We start from the raw sequence: 21,195 nt of genomic DNA on the forward strand, positions 1-21,195 counted from the left end.
TCCACAATGTCCACCATTATCAAGAATAAATCCAGTTTCAAAAGCACTTTATTATGCATTCATCTCTTACACATTTAACTGAATGACTCAAAAATGCAATCGCATCTAACATGTCAATTTTCATGGTCATTGCAGATGCTCTCTTACAGTAGTCCATGTTTGAAATAATATGCTGAAGCATCAGTTTTCTGTATTTCTATTTCATACAATGTATTCCATTATCTAGTGGCTGTAGAACTGATGTTGTACATGGAGGTAGAAAGACTAAAAGAACATTTGGAAGTTGAACTTTTGGGTGACAAGTTGCATTACCTAGGAAAAGTAGAATATTCCTATTTTTTTGTTCCATTCTTTTGTCTAATTTGTTCAAAAATTCTTCGAACATAGCACTTATCATCCATACTTTATTATTTGCTTTCCAATCTACAGGAGTTAATTCTTCCTTAAATTTTTGAAACAGCAGAAATCTTCACTTTTTCCTATTACTCATGGTTTCTCTAGTTTTCCCATCAGCAAATGTGACCAATGTGGAATAATGACGGCAGAAAAAAAGAACAGAATATATTTAACCAATGCTTACTGTAACAAAATGTCCAAGAATTTATTAATATTTAAAGAAATTTTTATTTAAATAAATTAATATTTAATCAAAAACATTTTTCCGCCTTACTCAGCTTCTAATCCTACTTGTTAATAGATGAGGTAGGTGAAAGATAGTTTTTCATCCTCATTATGCAGGTTCCACCATGTAGAGGGCCTTTTATAAGAGAAATCTTAAGATAATGTTACAAAATTTTGATATTTCCCACTTGGTACAGGTTTCTGCCCTATGCAGTTTCCAGCTTAGACACGTTTTATTGTATTTTCTATTTTATTTCTTCAAAAACGTCTCATGATTATCATTTCTTAAATAATAAGTTAAACGTTAACATTTTACTGTGTGTTGTTTAAAATCTACCCCCACGCTTAATGACCCACAGTTTAGGAATGGCTGACAGAGAATTTCATGATTATACAGGACTTATAATAATGATAGTTTTCACTTACAAAAGTTCAGTTTTGAGAGAATTACTTTCTTAGAGTAAGAAGATTAATATGAACAATAAGTATCACACACAAACCCCATTAAAGTCTTCCTCAGATTAATGAAGCTCATAAAAAACCCTGAGACATAAAATTTATTATTTAATGGAAAATTATCATCCCTGTATATGTGTGGTTCATTAATTTCATTAAAGTTTCCATGGCAACCAATATCTTTATTTTGTCATCATGGCCATACATTTTTCATAACTAGTACTTATTATAATTCAGTTATTGGCCAGGTCAGTAAGCAGGTTGCTCCCGTTTCATATCCTGGACTCCACGTTGTGAAGCCATCAGGTAGTCAGTAAACTCCTGATAAGGGGATTTAGTCAAAACATTCTCTTTCCATAGGTCAGGGGTCAAGTAGCTGTAGGTCCGTTGTATAGCAATGAATGTGGCCTTAGCTTTGTAGAAAAGAAATGGTATCATAACCAATTATTTTCAATCCAATAAAAAATAAAGATTTATACTGCCAATGTGAAATATTCATACAGTTAGTGTAAACAATGAACACTCCAAAGTAACCAAATATTTTACTTCTAGAAATGTATATTCATTGATAACATGTAATCTCACAAAAACATGTTTAGGTAATTGGCATGTAGTTGCTTTTAAGTTATTTTTCTCAAGCACACAGATTAACAGACTACTGTTGACCATATTTAAGATTGTACATAATTTAAGATATTAGAAATTTATAATTGTGAGTAAAAAATAACTTCACAAATTTAAAAGAAACTGCTGTGCAGATAGAATTAACACAAAATATCATATGTGACTGTCATTTTGATTCACTAAAATTGTAAATACTCTATGTAGGCATCATGACAAAATTGATTTGTAGCTTAAGAATATAATATAGAAAATATTTCCAGTCTTGTATGTTTAGAATCCCTAGTTGTAGGATTGAAAATAATATTACCTTTGATTCAACTTGTTTCTGCACTTTTGTTGATAATCCCTATTCCCCTTTTTAAGCTAACAATTTTTAATTATCTTTCGAGTTTTAGGTACATTTATGGAGAATAAATTTTAATCTACATTTGTGAATATGCATTTAGTTGCATGTCATATTTTTCAACAGTTTACTGCTGCATTTGCTTTTTCTCCATTCAATCACCACACTGAACTTACTGAAAATAAATAACAAATGTTGTTCTCGGAGGTAGTAAAAAAAAAAAACTTCCTTACCTTAGAAATAATGTCTTTGGAGTTCATGATTTCATCGCACAAGGTATTCATTTAATTTTTAAGGACTTTGAGATTTTCGGTTCATTGAAATACAATGCTTATGCATGCTACAAAAAACTGGGTTACGTATGATATGTAAACGTCAAAATGTACCAACTATGTCAAATGCAGGGTATTTGCATATTATCTAATAAAAACTGTTTACTACTATCAATTTCAAATGCTTTTATGAGGTACTAAAATTATCACCCTATTACATGAACTCATTATACAATATACGAGACCTTTACTGAAGGTGTGTGTGTGTGTGTGTGTGCATGTGCAAAAGCCTTAATACATCAAACTGTCAAAACTTTTTATATATATATTAGTAACCATCAAGGTCCCAGAAACACAAAATACCATCATCTCAAATTTTGATACTGTACCACAATCAAACACTGCAAATTTTATTTTTATATTAAACAAAATCCATAAATATTCTGAAAAGTTTAATACACAGAGGAAATATTTGAAGACTTACCAAAATTTCCTAGCGTAGCTGTAGAACCTCGAGCTGTAGTGTAACAGTCTTCTATACCCGCCATTGTTAAAAGTTTCTTGGGAACAGGAGCAGACACAATTCCTGTTCCTCGTGGTGCTGGAATTAACCTTACTAAAACACTTCCACACTTGCCTGTTACCTGTATACAACAAAAACTCATGTACATCAGCCTGTGTGTGTGTGTGTGTGTGTGTGTGTGTGTGTATCTATCCACCTATAGACAAACACAAAGGTATCACCACAATATACTCGATGTAACTCAACAAAACAAAATATATGCAATTACTCAACATGAGCCAATAATTATAGTACCAAAGGCCAAAATACACAAAATCTGGTAGTTTAACAAACAATCTTTATAAAGTAACAAAAAGAACTTAAATAATTTCAGATGCCCATTTATGATGAAAAATACTATACCTTTCATTAACTCGGGCATCCACCCAGCCTCTAGCCACAAAATTATCCAAGAAAGGAATTATACTGTGAATTTTAATAATATGTAGACATGCTTACAAAATTTTACAGATTACTGGAACACATTAGAAGGCTTTCATAAACAAAAAACCAGGTTTATAAATTAAGATTTTCTTTAACCAAATATTTTTTAAAATGCTGACTATTCAACGTACAAAGTAAATTTCATTTTAAGATTAAGAAAAACTTTTATGGATCTGAAAATTTTAAAATTTCATGTGAAATCTCTGTAATTTCCATATAATTAGCAAACAATTTTTGTAAGAAATAAAACTATATTTTATCTGTTCTTTTTATTATTGAATGAATATCTTCACACATTCAGTAGATTTGACCATTCTTATAATCATGACAAAAATTAGGATGTAAATATAAAATTATTTTTTGTTTCTAGAATGACTACAAATTACAACTTGAAAACAAACATTTAAACTAAATTGCTTAAGTTATAATGCATTATATATACACTGCTGGCCAAAATCTTAAGGCCAATGAACATAAAGAAAAATATGCATTTTGCATTGTTAGACACAACCACTTATTTGAGTAGAGCTTCAAAACATGAAAATAAGAAAAGGGAAAATAAAAATAAAACTTTTTTTTAGCATTTAACATGGAAAATGTGAACACTATGAAATGAGCATAAATACTAGCTGGTCAAATGTTTAAGACCATACCAAAACAAAGCATTAACTGTTAAACACGTAACGAAATTTAGTCATTTGTGTTCAAGCATTAGCGTTGTCAACATCTCCTGTGTCACACATTGGGTAAAAACATGGCAAAAGCTAAAAAGTTGACAGAGTTTGAAGGTGGCAGAAATGTTGAGCTGCAAAAGCAAGGTCTCTCTCAAAGTATCATTGCTGGTGAGATTGGGCATACTAAAACTGCTGTTGCAAATTTCTTAAAAGATCCTGAAGGATACAGAACGAGAATTTCAAGTGGTCGGCCCAAGAAAATTTTGCTGGCGTTGAGCAGGAGGATTCTACAGGTTGTCCAGCAAGACACCAGGCAATCATTGAAACAGATTAAGGCCCTTACGAATGCAGAATGAAGCTCAAAAACAATAAGACGGCATCTACGAAAGAAAGGCTTTAAAAACCATAAACGTCTTCAAAGGCCACGCCTCCTTCCACACTACCACACAGCTCGGTTAAACTTTGCTGAGAAGCACCAAACATGAGACTAGAAAAGTGGAAGAAGATTTTGTTCTCTGATGAGAAAAAATTTAATCTGGATGATCCAGATGGTTTCCAACATTACTGGCACAATAAGGATATCCCACTAGAGACATTTTCTACATGACACAGTGGAGAAGGTTCCATCATGATCTCGGGTGCTTTCTCCTTCCATGAAACAATGGAGCTTCAGGTTATACAGGGGCATCAAACAGCAGCTGGCTACACTGGCATGTTGAATAGAGCATCTTTATTGACTGAAGGCCCTCGCTTGTGTGGAAATGACTGGATCTTTCAGCAGGACAATGCTGCAATCCACAATGCCACAGAAAAAAGGGCATTTTCATGGTAAATAGTGTGATTCTTTTGGACCATTCAGCATGTTTGCTCAAACTGAACCCCACTGAAAATGTCTGGGGTGGATGGCAAGGGAAGTCTATAGAAATGGACATCAATTCTAAACAGTGCATGATCTTCCTGAAGCCATCTTCACCATTTGGAATAACATTCCAGCCAGCCTTCTGCAAACATTTATATTGACCATGTCAAAGCAAATGTTTGCAGTTATTCACAATGACGGCCATACAACTCACTACTGAGACCTCTTGTTGGGCATTTCCTACCCTGTTTAGGACTTCTTTTTGGTATGGTCTTAAGCTTTTGATCAGCTAAAATTTAGGCTAGTTTCATAGTGTTCACATTTTCCCTATTAAACACTAAAAAAGTTTAAGCTCCTCAGATTAAACATTTATGTTTGGGCTATAATCCGTAATCATTCTGGAAAAAAACATTTCCTAATTTTTTTGTTTATGATGGTTACAAGGTTGGTCAAGTCAAAGACAACACAGAGAATACAAAATAACAAAATATATAATTTTACTGAAAACAAACATTTGAAATGTATTCAGGAAGTTTTAGAGTTTACATGAATAATACTTGAAAATTCTGGGATGAAGTTTTATTTGATAATAACATGAAATCACTTTGTACTGAGACTAGTAACAAAACCAATACTATTTTCACAAACAAATCATTAGCAAAAATATTTTATTTTTTGTATACAAAATACATGTAATCTTTGCTAAAAGTCTACCAAATATTGTGAAAATACTCTTGCTTTATCAATAGTTATTGTACAAATACTTAACATGTGCAAATGTGTAGGTGAAATTGTGTATATTATACCAAGCCCATCACAAAAGGATTAATCTGTATAAGATACGAAGTGCCCAATAAGTAATTCCAAATACTGTCTTACCAATTTTAGAAGTTACTTTTTGTTGTACATATTATAAATTTGTTTAAATCATTTTCAACTTTATAGAATACTTTATAAAATTATTTAAAATATATATAATTAAGGTTTTTTCATCAAAATCATTAACCCCTTCATTACAGGTTGGGTGGAATCTACCAAGCTTCCAACTATAAAGGTATCCACGAGAGTAATTATAGTATGATTTTTGACAATGTAAGCATATGTTTACAAAATTCTACAGATTATTGTAAACAATACAAGGCTTTCATACACATATTAGGTTCTTAAATTACATATTAAGATATTTTAATTATAGATATTCTCATAACACTTTTTCCTTCAGAATGATGACTGCACAACATGGAGTAGTAATTTACATTTTAAGATTAAAATACTTATGGTTCAGAAAATTTAAGTTTCACATCTGAAATCTTTATAATCTCCAAATAAACTGTGCTGTATTCAACATACTACGTGACTAATTAAAATCTACATTTAGATGTGTTCTTTCAATATATTCTTTTAAATTAAAAAATTAACTCATATATAATAAAGTTTGAATTATAACCTAAAATTTGATTCCAAACTTACTGACAATTTCATAAAATAGTAGTTCAATAAAATTTTGAATGCAAGTCAACAAACACAATGATGTAGCCTTTTACCTGTGACCCATCACAAAAGGGTTAATGTAGTTTTATCACCTTTCCTATAAATACAAGACCTGCTACTGTGTGGATGTCTTTAGAACCATTGAAGAGCAAGAAATGGGAGCTATACTAATAATTTTGTTTGGCCTTAGTATAGTAACACCTTAACATCTTCATATTTATGTCCAAACAACCTATTTGTGGCTAGAATGCTAACTTCAGGGACAGTTTTGCTGTCTCCTACATCGATGTCTCGTATTCTGTTCTATTCTGCAAACACCCACATATGATAAAGATATGGGACATTGTGAGCTTGAGCACCCACATTAGCTCCATTTCATTTTCTTCTTAAGTATTAGGGACTAGCAAAGTTGACACTAAACTGGACTGATGGTACCTCTAAAAACCAGGAAACATTATATTGGGTTGAGGAATAATTCGTGAGCATTTTTTTTCAAGTTAAAAAAAAATATTCATAAATGAAACGCTTTCACAAAATATTTCATGTCATTTGGTAGATATTTTTTGCTCTAATAGATGGTGTGTTTGATTTTCATATGTCTTTAATTTTTGCTTTCATTTTCAGCTCATTAAATGGAATGTCAAGTGGACAAAATTTAGCTTTTTCGAAACCATCTGCTTTTCGCATTTAATTTCTTGCAATCTCATTTAAAACAATGCATACTATATACCTAGGTATTACATGAAATAAAGTATCATAATAAATGTTTTGGGTGTAATGTGTTCATACATTGAAGTATTGTATAGTCTTGCATGTAATGCTTGAATGAAATTATTTAAAAACGCTCACGAATTATTCCTCAACCTAATATAATGACACATTTTATTAATTGAACCCCAGTGTTGAACGTTTGGCTGCAACGTTTTTTTTCTCTTTCATAAAATTACACACACAAGTTTAAGTAACAAATGACAGGACTGCTTCATACATCACATTTTGAACAATGAAATTTAATTGCGATATCCTACAACACCAGTTTATTGAATATAAAGAAATATTTAAATATTTAAATGTAAAAAATTGCAAATTTTACTTTTCTATTATAATCTCATAGACTAATGTTTTAAAAATAAATTCAAAAACATGAAATTATAGTTCAAGGAAAAAAGCATTACAAGTTGGTTATATTTCTCACCTTACAAGGTACAGTGTGGGGTTTTCCAATCTTGTTCCCCCAGTAGCCTCGCCGAACAGGAATAATGGAGAGCTTAGCAAGGATGATTGCTCCTCGAATGGCTGTTGCTACTTCTTTAGAACACTTTACTCCAAGCCCTACATGTCCATTGTGGTCTCCAATGGCAACAAATGCCTGTATAAATCAAATATTTAATAATTAAAACCAAATTCATAACAGTGAAACAATTTCTATACTTCCATAGATCAAAAAAAATTAAAATTTGAAGTTCTACACTACTGCCACACAATGTTCCCTTTAAGATGAACATGTGAATGACTGAAATAATCTGGCAGGTTCCATGAATCAAAAAGAAAAGGCTGCTCACAAGTTATTTACCTGGCAATAGCCTTGTATGGAAAACTAAAGCCTACAATTTGAACAATATCATTCCAAATATAAGATAGGAGTACAGAAGCCAACACCCCAAAATAGGAAGCAGTGCCAAGAAGAGTTTGTAGCCTGCCCAGTGCAAAGAAAAATTAGAGGAAATACTGCTGCCACATCCTAATGATATAAAGAAACCAATTCGCCAATGGAAATTTTAAGTAAAAACTACACAAGTTGTTCTTAATACTTGCCTTGAACCTGGTTCTTTGACCAGCTCTAGTCTGTTTTTGAACAGGTGTAATTTTAAGGACTTCATCTTTTAGTGCTGAGCCAAGGTAAAATTCTATAATTTCTGATTCCTGCAAAAAATATCAGATGTTTCAATAATCAGTGCTGAAACACACAACTTCATAAAACTAACAAAAAAAAAAAAAGTGTACACTTTGAGCTGAACAATTAATTAAATGTGATAGTCAATAACATTCAACTGTTTATTTCCATATGAGAGACAGCTGGAATAATAAAAAACAATAATAGAAAACACTAATTTTCATTAAAATTAACAACCTTTAATTAATGACAAGTCATAACAGCAATATTCTGATGAACTGGACAATTAGAATTACTGAAAGTACTAATTTTGGTTAGTAGATTATTTTCATAACATTAACTGATTTAATTGCAATTTTGACTACTAACTTTGTATATATGATGCTTAATCAACTCTTTTAGCACAGGACGTCTCTGGAACTGACCATACAATCATTGCATGCATGTTAGTTTTCATGCTATAATTTTTAAATTATTAAGCATATGTTAATCAAATTTGGCAAATTATCAGCAAATGTCACAATGTTTCCATATGCAAAATATCAATGGTTTTTATTCAATATTAAGGTTTTTAAGCAATGTTTTTCTCATGTCATTTTTTTCTTTTTGCATGTTGCTTATCTAATATGTCAAGTGATTTTCATTTTAAGATTAAAAATACTTTTATGCATCAGAAAATTTTCAAAATTTATATGTGAAATCTTTATAATGTCTAGATAGGTATAATAAGTGTAAAGAAACATTTATATTTTATCTGTTTTCTTCACTTACAAATCTCCGTACAGTTTTAGTAAAATTGATCAATCTAATAACTACCATAAAAAATTTGGAAATAAAAATTATGCTTTTTTTGTTGTATAATGACAACAGATTATGACTTGAAAACATATTTAGACTACACAGCTTAAATCTCAATATTATACGTAAGTGGTAAATGAAGTAAACAATTCTCTCTTCTATCTATGACCTTCGTACTCGGTATCTGCTTGGCTGAGGTTGCTAACCTTTTAAAATTTCACATAGAGGTTATGAAACGAAATTATTTGGGATGTTGAATATACAATTTTTAAATATACTAAAAAAATCATAAATTACTATATCAATAGCATAGAATTCCATTATAATTTATCAAGCTTAGAAACTATGCCATAGTTCGGTAAAAAAATAAAATTTCAAGCAAACAAAAAGCAACCTACCTCTCTTAAATCTTGGTTCAAATAAACAAGGTGAACTTCAACAAATTAAAAATGCTGACAAAACTAATAGATGAACATTCCAAGTTGTAGATTGATTATTCACATATTTCTTGAAATAAGTGAATATAAAAAACAATTTCCAAAAAATGGAAAGAGGTTAATGGATCCAGTTTCATTCAGTACATGAGCATATCGCAGCAAAAATGAAAGGTACGATGTTCTTATTTCATATTCTAGTTTGTCAATATTGGTAATTTACGTTCGTAATTCATACTCAGAACTTAATATTTTAACATCACAAAAATCTAATTTGAACTAGTGCTGCATTCATCATACCACAAAAATCAACATTTAAATATTTTTTTAATATTTACTTTAAACTAATATATTTAATAATACATAATACTAAAAGTTGAATTATAATCTACAATTTTATACCAATCTTACTGACATAAATTCATGAAATATTAATTCAATAAAATTTTTAATGCAAGTCAACAAGCATGATAAAATGGTCTTTGACCAATGACCCATTAATGCTCAAAGGTAATTTATTTTATTGATTACCTATTCAGTTTTATTAAATACACACAGATCGTATCAAACAGCCAACACATTCCTATTAATTTCCCTCTCAAACAGTTGTGCTTACAATGGAAAGTATCTTCAGAAACAACATATCTCAGGATGGCTGGCATAGGTATTAGCACTTATTAATAAAGCAGAGAACGTTTTGACCTTCTTAGGTCAATCTTCTGAAGACAACCTAAGAAGATCAAAATGTTGTTCTCCACTTTATTAATAAGTGTTAATACCCATACCAGTCATCTCGAGATATATTTTTTACTTCAAGTGGGATTCTCATCATCATAAATATTTTGAGAGATGATTTAACTAATGTAAAAATGGATAGTGTGTGGATTCTAATGTGGATATTATGTTGTTTAATATTTGCTACTTTGCACCTAATCACAAAAGAAAGGTACCTCAACTTTTACTACAAACAGATTATTGAGTGGATGACCAAAATAATCCATAAGTGTGATTATAATAAAGATTATTTTCTTCTGACTGATAGGTTAATGCCATAGTTGTTCATTGTGTGTTCAACAACTAAGCTATGTATGTATGTTCATAAAAGCTGCACACAATGCATTAATGTATACAGTATTGACGTGTATCAAACAAACAGCTTAACAGAACATATTCAAAGTAATCTTGCTACTAGTCTTAATAAAACAATTTTCAAAACTTTTCATCACTACAGCAAACTAGGGGAAAGGTACTTTAGCCACTCAGGGAAACCTTTTGCTTGTGACAATATAACAAGCTAATAACAGAAATGCAATTAAAAACTCATTAAAACTGCAAAGAGGTTAGAAACTGTTACTTGTGCAGTAACAAACAATTTCAATCACTTAAATCATTTGGAAGAATTATGAATCAATCACATGCTGCAAAAACAGTATATGGCAATCACAATTAACAAAATATTGTTAAATACCAATGACTGAACAAAAACATACATTTTGCTTGAAGAACTTATGATATTAGATGATACACAGAACTAAGCATAAATTTCTACTTAAGAATTCTTAGTTCATATAATAGAGAAATTACAAAGGCTTATAAAGGATTGAATAATTTATAGACACAGTAGCAAATTAATAACACAACAAGAAATTTTTGTTTTAATTGCATAAATTACCATAGTTCAGTCAATAATTCAGTAAACTTCCATGTAAGCCCTATTGGTAGTGCACAGAACATCAAGGCAGTGGATGATTTTGTTCCTAACACTAAGAAGCATGTCTTGCGTGATGGATAAATGTCTCTTAAATCCGGTGTCTTAATTCTGTTATGTTATTAACCTTCTTTGCATACACTATGTCCTTTATGTAGCCCATAAAACAAAATCCAGAGGCATGATATCCAAGGGATGAGGTGGCCATGGAATAGGTTTACCTCGCTCAATCCAATGTGATGGGAACTTTTTATTGAGGAACCTGCACACATTTAATCCCCAGTGTAGCAGTACCCCATTCTGCTGAAAGAACACATGGGGCTGAATATCCTCAAGCTTAGGTGCAGCATACACTTCAAGCATGTTTAGGTAATTTTTAGCTTTCACAGTGTTCTCATGGAAGAAAAACAGTCCAATCACATTAAACAGTTATCTTAGAACTGTCACGAAATAAAGAAAAACTTTGTCATTAATTACTGCAAACCGTTTTAAGATAGCTCCCATAATAAATAATTTATAAAGACCTAAAATGGGACAAATAATTTATTGATACTCTGTATTTCACCGATTACTTATTTACTGAATTTGACACAAAGTTACAAGAGAAATACCTGCACTAGTTGCCCCTAATTTTGAATTGCCAGACTATAAAAGTAACTATTCAATACCATTCATTGCTAACTCTTTGGCTGCCCTTTAGACTTTACCAATGAACAGTGGGATTGATTATTACATATAATACACCCACAGCCGAAAAGGCAAGAATGTGTAATTCTATAACCTACAAACTGCGAGTTGAGTGACCTACACACTAGGCAACATTCAAATTTTGTAAGGATGCTGGTTTATTACAGCACTGATGAAATAATAATCAGTGATGTCGAGAAACCCACTTGTTGAGAAATTTATATGCAAAAACGGCTCGTTTGGGTTGAGAAAATATTTTACATAGAAGAGCGAACAACGTTTTGACCTTCTTCGGTCATCGTCAGGTTCACAAAGAAAGAGGTAACTGACCGGAAGCTGACCACATGTTTGAAAGGGGTTGTGTAACTGTGTGTCGAAATGTAGAGGGCAGTATTAGATGTTTGAATATATAATTTTATTTATTTATTATATTAATATAGGTATAAAGGCGTTCCTTTATATTGGTTTATTTTGGGTTTAAGTTGTTGTATAAGTAAGGCTTCTTTGATTTTGCATTTGTTTATGTTTGTTTCTTTATTTAGTATTTGAGTGTTTTCTATGGTTATGTTGTGTTTATTTGACTTGCAGTGTTAGCGTGTGAAGGTGACTTTTATGTTCTTTGAATCTGGTTTCCATTTTTCTACTTGTTTCTCAATATAAAAGTCGTGGCAGTTATCACATTGTATTTTATAAATAATGTTGGTGTGGTGTTTGTCAGTGTAGTTTTTACATAGTATAGACCTCAGTTTTGTGCGGGTTTTGAATAAATTTGGTATTAACTGGAATGTCATATTTTGTTACTAATTTTGCCAAATGTTGGTTATTTGTTTGCTGATGTCAGGAATATATGGTATACAGCAGTATATGGTTTTGTGGTTTTTGATTCGTGAGCTGTATTTACTGTAGTTGGTTGATTTTGCTTTCTGTCTAGGTGTGTCGCATTATAATGTTTTCTACGGTTTGTGGAGGAAACTTATTGATGTTGATGAAGTATTGTTTTATTTTGTCTAATTCATCGTTAATTTTATCTGGTGAGCATAGTTTTATGGCTGTGTTTATTTGGTTTCTTAGTATGTTGAGTTTTTGTTTTGTTTCATGAGCTGAGTCCCAAGGAATGTATAGTCCAGTATGGGTGATTTTTCGGTGGATTTCTGTTTTGAATTGTGTGTCAGTTCTTGTAATTTTGAGGTTAAGAAATGATATTTGATTGCTTTCTTCCTGTTCACATGTGAAGTTAATGTTGGGATGTATAGAGTTAATGTGATTGAAAAATTAAGTATGTGTTCTGTAGATTTGAATCCATAACCGTGTCATCTACATATCTGTACCAGTATAGTGGTGGATGTAATGCTGTGTTAATTGCTTGTGTTTCAACTTGTGTCATAAAAATATTGGCTAGAACTGGTGATACTGGGTTGCCCATGCTTAGGCCATTTGTTTGTATATAGTTTTGGTTGTTGAACATGAAGTTTGTCTTTATCGTGGTGAATTCTATGAGGGTTGCTAACTGGTTACTGGGAATTTCTATAGTTGGGTTAGGGTCTTGGATATAGAGTTCTAAGGCTATCTTGCAGGCTTCAGTGGTTGGAACTTCTGTAAAGAGAGATATAACATCGAAACTGGCCATTAAGGCTTTATGATTAAGTTGATTTAGATTAGACTTGAAATTAAAGAGTCTTTGATGAATGAGCTGGCTGATGTTACATATTTGGAGAATGCCCATGCTATGTATTTACCAAGATTGTAATTAAGCGATTCATATGTGGACATTATTGGTCGTAATGGACAATCTGGTTTATGAGGTTTGGGGATGCATTATATTTGCGGTGTCGCGTGAGTCGGTTTTCGTAGGTAGGAATAAAGTGTTTGTGAAATTGTGTTGGCTTTTTTCATTTGTAGTAGTAATTTGTTCAGTTGTGTCTCGTGTGTCTTTGTTGGATTTGTGTTTATTTGTTTAAATTTGTTAGGTGTCTGATAGGATGTTATTCATTTTTGGATGTATTCATTAGTGTTCATTATGACTATAAGCGTTACCTTTATCTGCTTTTAGAATTTTTATTTTTTTGTCTTGTTTTAGGTTTTTAATGGAATTAATGTCTCTTTTTGTAAGGTTGTTTTTTAGTTTTCTGTTTTGTGAAATTATGTTGATGGTTTTGTGAGAAAATTCTTTGAGAAGAAAAACATGAAAACAACCAAACACAACCAACAGAAAGAAGACAACTTAGATAATTTTATTGACATCCAACAGCTAAACTTCCCAGGTAAAATTACAAATTTATATTTTCCAGAAACACCTAAAACAACATCTTAAACGATTTTTTCAAAGAATTTTCTCACAAAACCATCAACATAATTTCACAAAACAGAAAACTAAAAACAACCTTACAAAAGAGACATTAATTCCATTAAAACCTAAAACAAGACAAAACATAAAAATTCTAAAAGCAGATAAAGGTAGCGCTATAGTCATAATGAACACGAATGAATACATCCAAAAATGAATAACATCCTATCAGACACAAACAAATTTAAACAAATAAACACAAATCCAACAAAGATACACAAGACACAACTGAACAAATTACTACTACAAATGAAAAAAGCCAACACAATTTCACAAACACTTTATTCCTACCTACGTAAAACCGACTCACGCACACCGCAAATATACGGCATCCCCAAACCTCATAAACCAGATTGTCCATTACGACCAATAATGTCCACATATGAATCGTTTAATTACAATCTTGGTAAATACATAGCATGGGCATTCTCCAAATATGTAACATCAGCCAGCTCATTCATCAAAGACTCTTTTAATTTCAAGTCTAATCTAAATCAACTTAATCATAAAGCCTTAATGGCCAGTTTCGATGTTATATCCCTCTTTACAGAAGTTCCAACCACTGAAGCCTGCAAGATAGCCTTAGAACTCTATATCCAAGACCCTAACCCAAATATAGAAATTCCCAGTAACCAGTTAGCAACCCTCATAGAATTCACCACGATAAAGACAAACTTCATGTTCAACAACCAAAACTATATACAAACAAATGGCCTAAGCATGGGCAACCCAGTATCACCAGTTCTTGCCAATATTTTTATGACACAAGTTGAAACACAAGCAATTAACACAGCATTACATCCACCACTATACTGGTACAGATATGTAGATGACACGGTTTTGGGATTCAAATCTACAGAACACATACTTAATTTTTTCAATCACATTAACTCTATACATCCCAACATTAACTTCACATGTGAACAGGAAGAAAGCAATCAAATATCATTTCTTAACCTCAAAATTACAAGAACTGACACACAATTCAAAACAGAAATCCACCGAAAAATCACCCATACTGGACTATACATTCCTTGGGACTCAGCACATGAAACAAAACAAAAACTCAACATACTAAGAAACCAAATAAACACAGCCATAAAACTATGCTCACCAGATAAAATTAGCGATGAATTAGACAAAATAAAACAATACTTCATCAACATCAATAAGTTTCCTCCACAAACCGTAGAAAACATTATACGCACACACCTAGACAGAAAGCAAAATCAACCAACTACAGTAAATACAGCTCACGAATCAAAACCACAAAACCATATACTGCTGTATACCATATATTCCTGACATCAGCAAACAAATAACCAACATTTGGCAAAATTAGTAACAAAATATGACATTCCAGTTAATACCAAATTTATTCAAAACCCGCACAAAACTGAGGTCTATACTATGTAAAACTACACTGACAAACACCAAACCAACATTATTTATAAAATACAATGTGATAACTGCCACGACTTCTATATTGAGAAACAAGTAGAAAATGGAAACCAGATTCAAAGAACATAAAAGTCACCTTCACACGTTTTCGAACACTGCAAGTCAAATAAACACAACATAACCATAGAAAACACTCAAATACTAAATAAAGAAACAAACATAAACAAACGCAAAATCAAAGAAGCCTTACTTATACAACAACTTAAACCCAAAATAAACCAATATAAAGGAACGCCTTTATACCTATATTAATATAATAAATAAATAAAATTATATATTCAAACATCTAATACCGCCCTCTACATTTCGACACACAGTTACACAACCCCTTTCAAACATGTGGTCAGCTTCCGGTCAGTTACCTCTTTCTTTGTGAACCTGACGATGACCGAAGAAGGTCGAAACGTTGTTCGCTCTTCTATGTAAAATATTTTCTCAACCCAAACGAGCCGTTTTTGCATATAAATTATTACAGCACTGTTACTGTAGTGTTACATTATATTACTTGTATTATCGACGTTGGTTTTAGCTTTATTTACTATTACAGTATTAGGACTAATAGTTATACTTATAAGACATAATACTATTATAACTATAATACAGATGTGCTTTGAAGGTAATTAAAGTACATTTTATACGGTGGTGGTGTGATGTATTAACTAAATATGAAATTTTAGTCTACAGGCCCTTCTTACTTTGATAGGCAAAGAAAACAAGTAAATCTCTTCTAAAGATTTGATTTTTCCATCTTTTACTAGTCTTCCTAGCTTTGTTACAGGAACCCATTCTTTAGAAATTTCTTTTGCTCGTCCACGACCCCTACCACGGCCACGTCTTCGTCCCCTTCCACGACCTCGACCACCAGACCCGAAGCCTCCACGAAAACCTTCTCTACCACTGGCTGGAGCATTGTCCGCCATTCTGTTAATTATATTTAAAGTGAGAACGAACTAATTCTTGTCAAAAGTGAAAAACAATATTGTATACAAAATATTATACATTATAGTAAGAATTATATAAAAAATACTCTATACCACACTCATTAAACACAGATTAATTGCGATTCATTTATAAGCATGTAACAACATATCACCTACTTGTCATAAACTCTTACGAAAAAAAATTATGACGTAAATGTTGAATTAAAGAGCCCTCTATTGGATGTTACTCCGATAAGATCCTGAGACGTTCTCCATATTATTGATTATATTCACAACACATGTAATTTAGAACCAAAATAATAATGCTATATTGCACGCTTTTCGAGAAAATATCACTAAATCCTAATATTAACAACGATTTTCGTAAATACCTTAACTTTTCGTGATTTTAGTTATATTTTCTCCTAAAATGTGTTGTGAGCCTGCTGTGGTTTCATAGATTTTCTTATTCCAATAAGCCTATAAAATGATTAAAGTTTCTATGCAATAATCGAACGTAAAAATGAAACTCAACATAAACTAGTTTCACAAGTCGACATTGCCTTGAATTTCAGTACTGCTTCACTTGGACGTGGCATGCTTTTAATAAGTTTGTGCAGATAATCCTGCGCGAATGATTGCCAACCTTCGTTGAGTACTTCAAAAAGTTCAACTTCCGTGTTTGGTTTGCAATCTTTCGTTAATTAGTGGAATTCAGCCGATAAATTTTCAATCGGACTGATATATGATTGACCTGGTCGTTCTATAACAGGAGTCACCAAACTACGGCCCTCGAAGTCATTTTGTTCGGCCCGCCAGCAGCTAGCCGCTTGGAAATAAAAAGTGACATTTCATCAAATGTCCGACTATCATAACAAAATAAATCACACCGATGGTCGCTTTAAGCTGGCAAACACAAGACGTTATGATAAAAAGAAACAAGACTGTAACGCGCATTTTTAACCAATAGGAAAATTCTTCTTTCGTTCTTGCTGCCCGTTTATTCATATCGAGTCACGTATTTATAAAAGCATTAGGATTTAGAAAACAAGTACAGACTTAACCCTTGTCCTATCGACTCGTCTTGTAAATTTAGCGGTCAAGGGTTACCGCTTCAACAAGCTCATTTCTCTTAGTAGTCGAGTTATGCGCTTTTCGTAACTCGTTCTTAGGCAAGTGTCGTGCCAAACGTACGTTTCAATATATTTTGTTCGTGCGTTCTTGGACCAGTACAATACTTTTCTCACAGCGTTCTGTATTTTCATTTTCAGATCCTGTTTTTTTTATCACCCATCGTTATGGCTGCTTTTAAAAGAAGAAAAGTGGACTCTCAGTGTCGTGCTTTCAATGAAGAATGGGAAGAAAAGTACTTCTTTGCGGAAACCAAAAAGCTACTTGTGTGATATGCACCGAAAGTGTTGCCGTTTTGAAAGAGTACAATCTTCGGCGTCACTATGAAACAAAACATCTATCAATATATTTGAAATTTTCAGAAAGTTCCGTTCTGAGAAATTTGAATCCATGAAACGTGTTTTTGAATCTCAAAAGAATCTCTTCACGAGAAAGTTTACTGAAAATGAATCTGTCACTCGTACAAGTTACAAAATAGTGCATAGGATGGCAGAGCAAAGAAAACCTTTCACTGACGGCAACTTCATCAAAGAGTGTGTGATGGAAGCAGCAAATGAGCTGCGACATGAAAAAGCCAATTTTTTTTAAAGTATCAGCCTTTCAGCAACTTCAGTTGTACGGAGAGCAGAAGAACTTGGAGAGAACATTGCATTACAGCTACGCCAAAATGCTAGAAACTTCCTATGGTATTCTCTGGCACTGGATGAGTCTACTGATCTCTCGAGTACGTCACAACTTCTCGTGTTCATTCGTGGAGTTAATTTGGACTTTCAAATCACGGAAGAGTTGGCATCAGTTTGCAGCATGCACGGAAGAGCAACTGGAGAAGACATTTTCATGGAAGTGCATAAAACTTTGCAAGACTATAACTTCAGTAAAATCAGTTTTGGGGTGTAACAGTTGATGGATGAAAAACATGGCTGGAGTAAAGAAGGGTCTGGTGGGGCTGATCAGGAAACAGTTGAAAGATCTTCAACTCCCAAGCGCTCTGTTCATACACTGCATCATACATCAGCAAGTACTCTGTGGAAAAGACTTAGATACGAGGTCTGTTCAAAAAATACAAGAACTGTTTGAATTGCGCAGTTGGTTCCAGGGGAATCCGCTTGGTGTCGCTAGGTTTGCACAGATCAGCTGATTACGACGCCATTTCTCGATTGCAGATATCTTCATTTGTGTATTAGCTACGCGGTTTTAAGTGAAGTGCGATTTTTTCGTTTGGCGGATTTCAGAATGAATGACCTGAAGGAGCAACGACTTGCTGTGAAATTTGTGTTAAACTTGGAAAATCTGCGACTGAAACTTTTGCTATGCTTAACACGGCTTACGGTGATGTTGCTAGGAAGCGTACAACATGTTTCAAGTGGCATGAACGTTTTAAGGATGGTCGACAGTCCATTGAAGATGATGAGCGTCCTGGACGTCCTTCCACGTCAACTGACGACTCACACGTCGACAAAATCAACACCCTGGTGCGAGCAAATCAACGCCTGACTGTCAGGGAGCTTGCTGAAGAGTGTGGGATATCAGTTGGATCTTGTTACGAGATTTTGACCGAAAAATTGAAGATGCACCGCGTTGCTGCGAAATTTGTGCCTCAGAACTCGTGAGTTTTTGGCCAAACACTCGATCACTGTTCTTCCCCACCCCCCCTACTCACCTGACCTTGCTCCTTGCGATTTTTTCTTGTTCCCCAAACTCAAAAGACTCTTGAAAGGAAAAAGATTTGAGACGATTCTCGAGATTAAGGCAAATGCGACGAAGGAGCTGGAGGACATTACAAAAGCAGCGTACCAGGACTGTTTCAACAAGTGGAAACACCGTTGGGATAAGTGTGTGCGTTGGGGAGGAGAGTACTTTGAAGGGGTCCCAGACCTGTAACTTCTAAATGAAGTACATTTTGTTTTATGACGTCAGTCCACGTATTTTTTTTAACAGCCCTCGTATTTCTTGCGTACAGAAACCAGTCATGTCTGCAGTGAACTTCATTCGGGGTCATCCACTTAATCATTGCCAGTCCAAGGCGTTTCTTGAAGAAATTGATTCGGATTTCTGTGACTTGCCTTATCACACGGCGATGAGGTGGCTCAGCTGTGGTAAAGTCTTGTCTCGTTTTTTATAAGCTGAGGAGAAAAATAGATATTTCTTATCGAGAAAGAAAGAGCCGATCCATTTCTGTCGGATCCAACCTGGTTGTCATTTTTGGTTGACATCACATCCCACATGAATGAATTGAACTTGAAACTTCGGAAGAAGAGAACCTTGTCTGTGATCTCAATAGAATCATTAAAGAATTTCGGAGAAAGCTGTCATTGTTTAAGCACATTTGGAAGGAGGAAACCTCTCTCATTTTCAGTGTTTCAATGAGTTTCCTGCTGGAATTACAGAAGATGTCAACCTGGAGTTTCAGAAAAAGATTATCAGTAATAATAAGCATTTTAGAGAGATTTTTGGATCTCGACAGAATCGAAAGTGACATTCTCCTTTTCAGAATCCATTTGATTATGTCATTGATGACGTGCCAGTGGAACTTTAGCAGAAGGTCATCGATTTACAAGGAAATGACTTGTTGAAAGCAAAACACAGAGAGGGGCAACTTACTGAATTTTACAGCTGCATACCTGAAGATGATTTCCAAAGCTGAAGCAGTTCCCATCTGGTATGGCATCAATGTTCAGAATAACTTATGTCTGAACAAGCATTTTCAAAAATGAAGTATGTGAAGTCGGTACATCGATCAAGGTTGACTGATGAACATTTGAAAGCAATTCTGATGATTGGATGCAGTAATTCAAAACCGAACATTAAAGATATTTTGAAAGCCCAACGCCAATTTCATAAATCTAACTTTTTTGCGGTTTAGTGAAATTCAGATATGTACTCACTACGTGCAATGTGACAATTGTTTTTGCTAATGTCACCTTTTTTTATAACCTTTTGGTAAATAAAAATGTTGGTTATATTTCTATTTGTTTTTTTATTATGTATGTGTATTGCATGCTACTCCCACGTGGCTAATGTGGCATCCTAAACTTAATGTTAAATCTTTTACAGAGATCCTTCGTTTTAGCTTATGAGTATTGAACATAATGATCATGCGGCCCGCGTTTCTCATTCCCCAAGTAATCTGGCCCCCTGTGAAAAAAGTTTGGTGACCCTGTTTTATCACATCAATTCTCTTATTTCTAAAATATCTTTTAATGACTCCACAGTTGCAGATAAACTTCTTTGATAACACTATGTAACAAAATTTTTACTTTTTCTCATTCCTGGGCAGAAAGTGTTATTTCCCAATTGCTTATGCCTAAAGTAAATGGAAAAAGACCTATTTTACTCTTCAAACTTTGCTTTTGTGACCTAAGAGCGTATAACGAAAACATGATATTCGGGGGCTGATACAAGAAAGTGATTTACATTGCAGTCGCAAATTTCGAAAAACTACTCACTTCTAAACATTAATGTTCATTTTTGT

The 21,195-nt window shown here is 33.2% G+C and overlaps 1 protein-coding gene across 1 annotated transcript; it reads right to left on the reverse strand.

Moving 5' to 3' along the window:
- Nucleotides 1-1,238: 1,238 nt before the first annotated feature.
- Nucleotides 1,239-16,855, reverse strand: LOC143225867 (small ribosomal subunit protein uS5-like). The gene is made up of 6 exons (XM_076456018.1): nucleotides 16,770-16,855; nucleotides 16,368-16,593; nucleotides 8,162-8,269; nucleotides 7,542-7,715; nucleotides 2,801-2,960; nucleotides 1,239-1,490 (listed from the first exon to the last, which is right to left on the reverse strand). The coding sequence occupies exons 2-6, from the start codon at nucleotides 16,590-16,592 to the stop codon at nucleotides 1,327-1,329; spliced, it is 831 nt and encodes a 276-aa protein (XP_076312133.1). The 5' UTR covers nucleotide 16,593; nucleotides 16,770-16,855; the 3' UTR covers nucleotides 1,239-1,326.
- Nucleotides 16,856-21,195: the final 4,340 nt, after the last annotated feature.

This window comes from Tachypleus tridentatus, chromosome 9 (assembly GCF_004210375.1).
Source record: "Tachypleus tridentatus isolate NWPU-2018 chromosome 9, ASM421037v1, whole genome shotgun sequence".
In the NCBI taxonomy this organism is placed as follows: Eukaryota; Metazoa; Arthropoda; class Merostomata; order Xiphosura; family Limulidae; genus Tachypleus; species Tachypleus tridentatus.

Coding starts and splice junctions, on each gene's coding strand:
- LOC143225867 (XM_076456018.1), bottom strand. CDS start 16,592: ATGGCGGACAATGCTCCAGCCAGTGGTAGAGAAGGTTTTCGTGGAGGC. Junction 7,716..8,161: donor GTCAAAGAACCAGGTTCAAG/GCAAGTATTAAG, acceptor TGATTTATACAG/GCATTTGTTGCCATTGGAGA. Junction 2,961..7,541: donor CCCACACTGTACCTTGTAAG/GTGAGAAATATA, acceptor TGTTGTATACAG/GTAACAGGCAAGTGTGGAAG.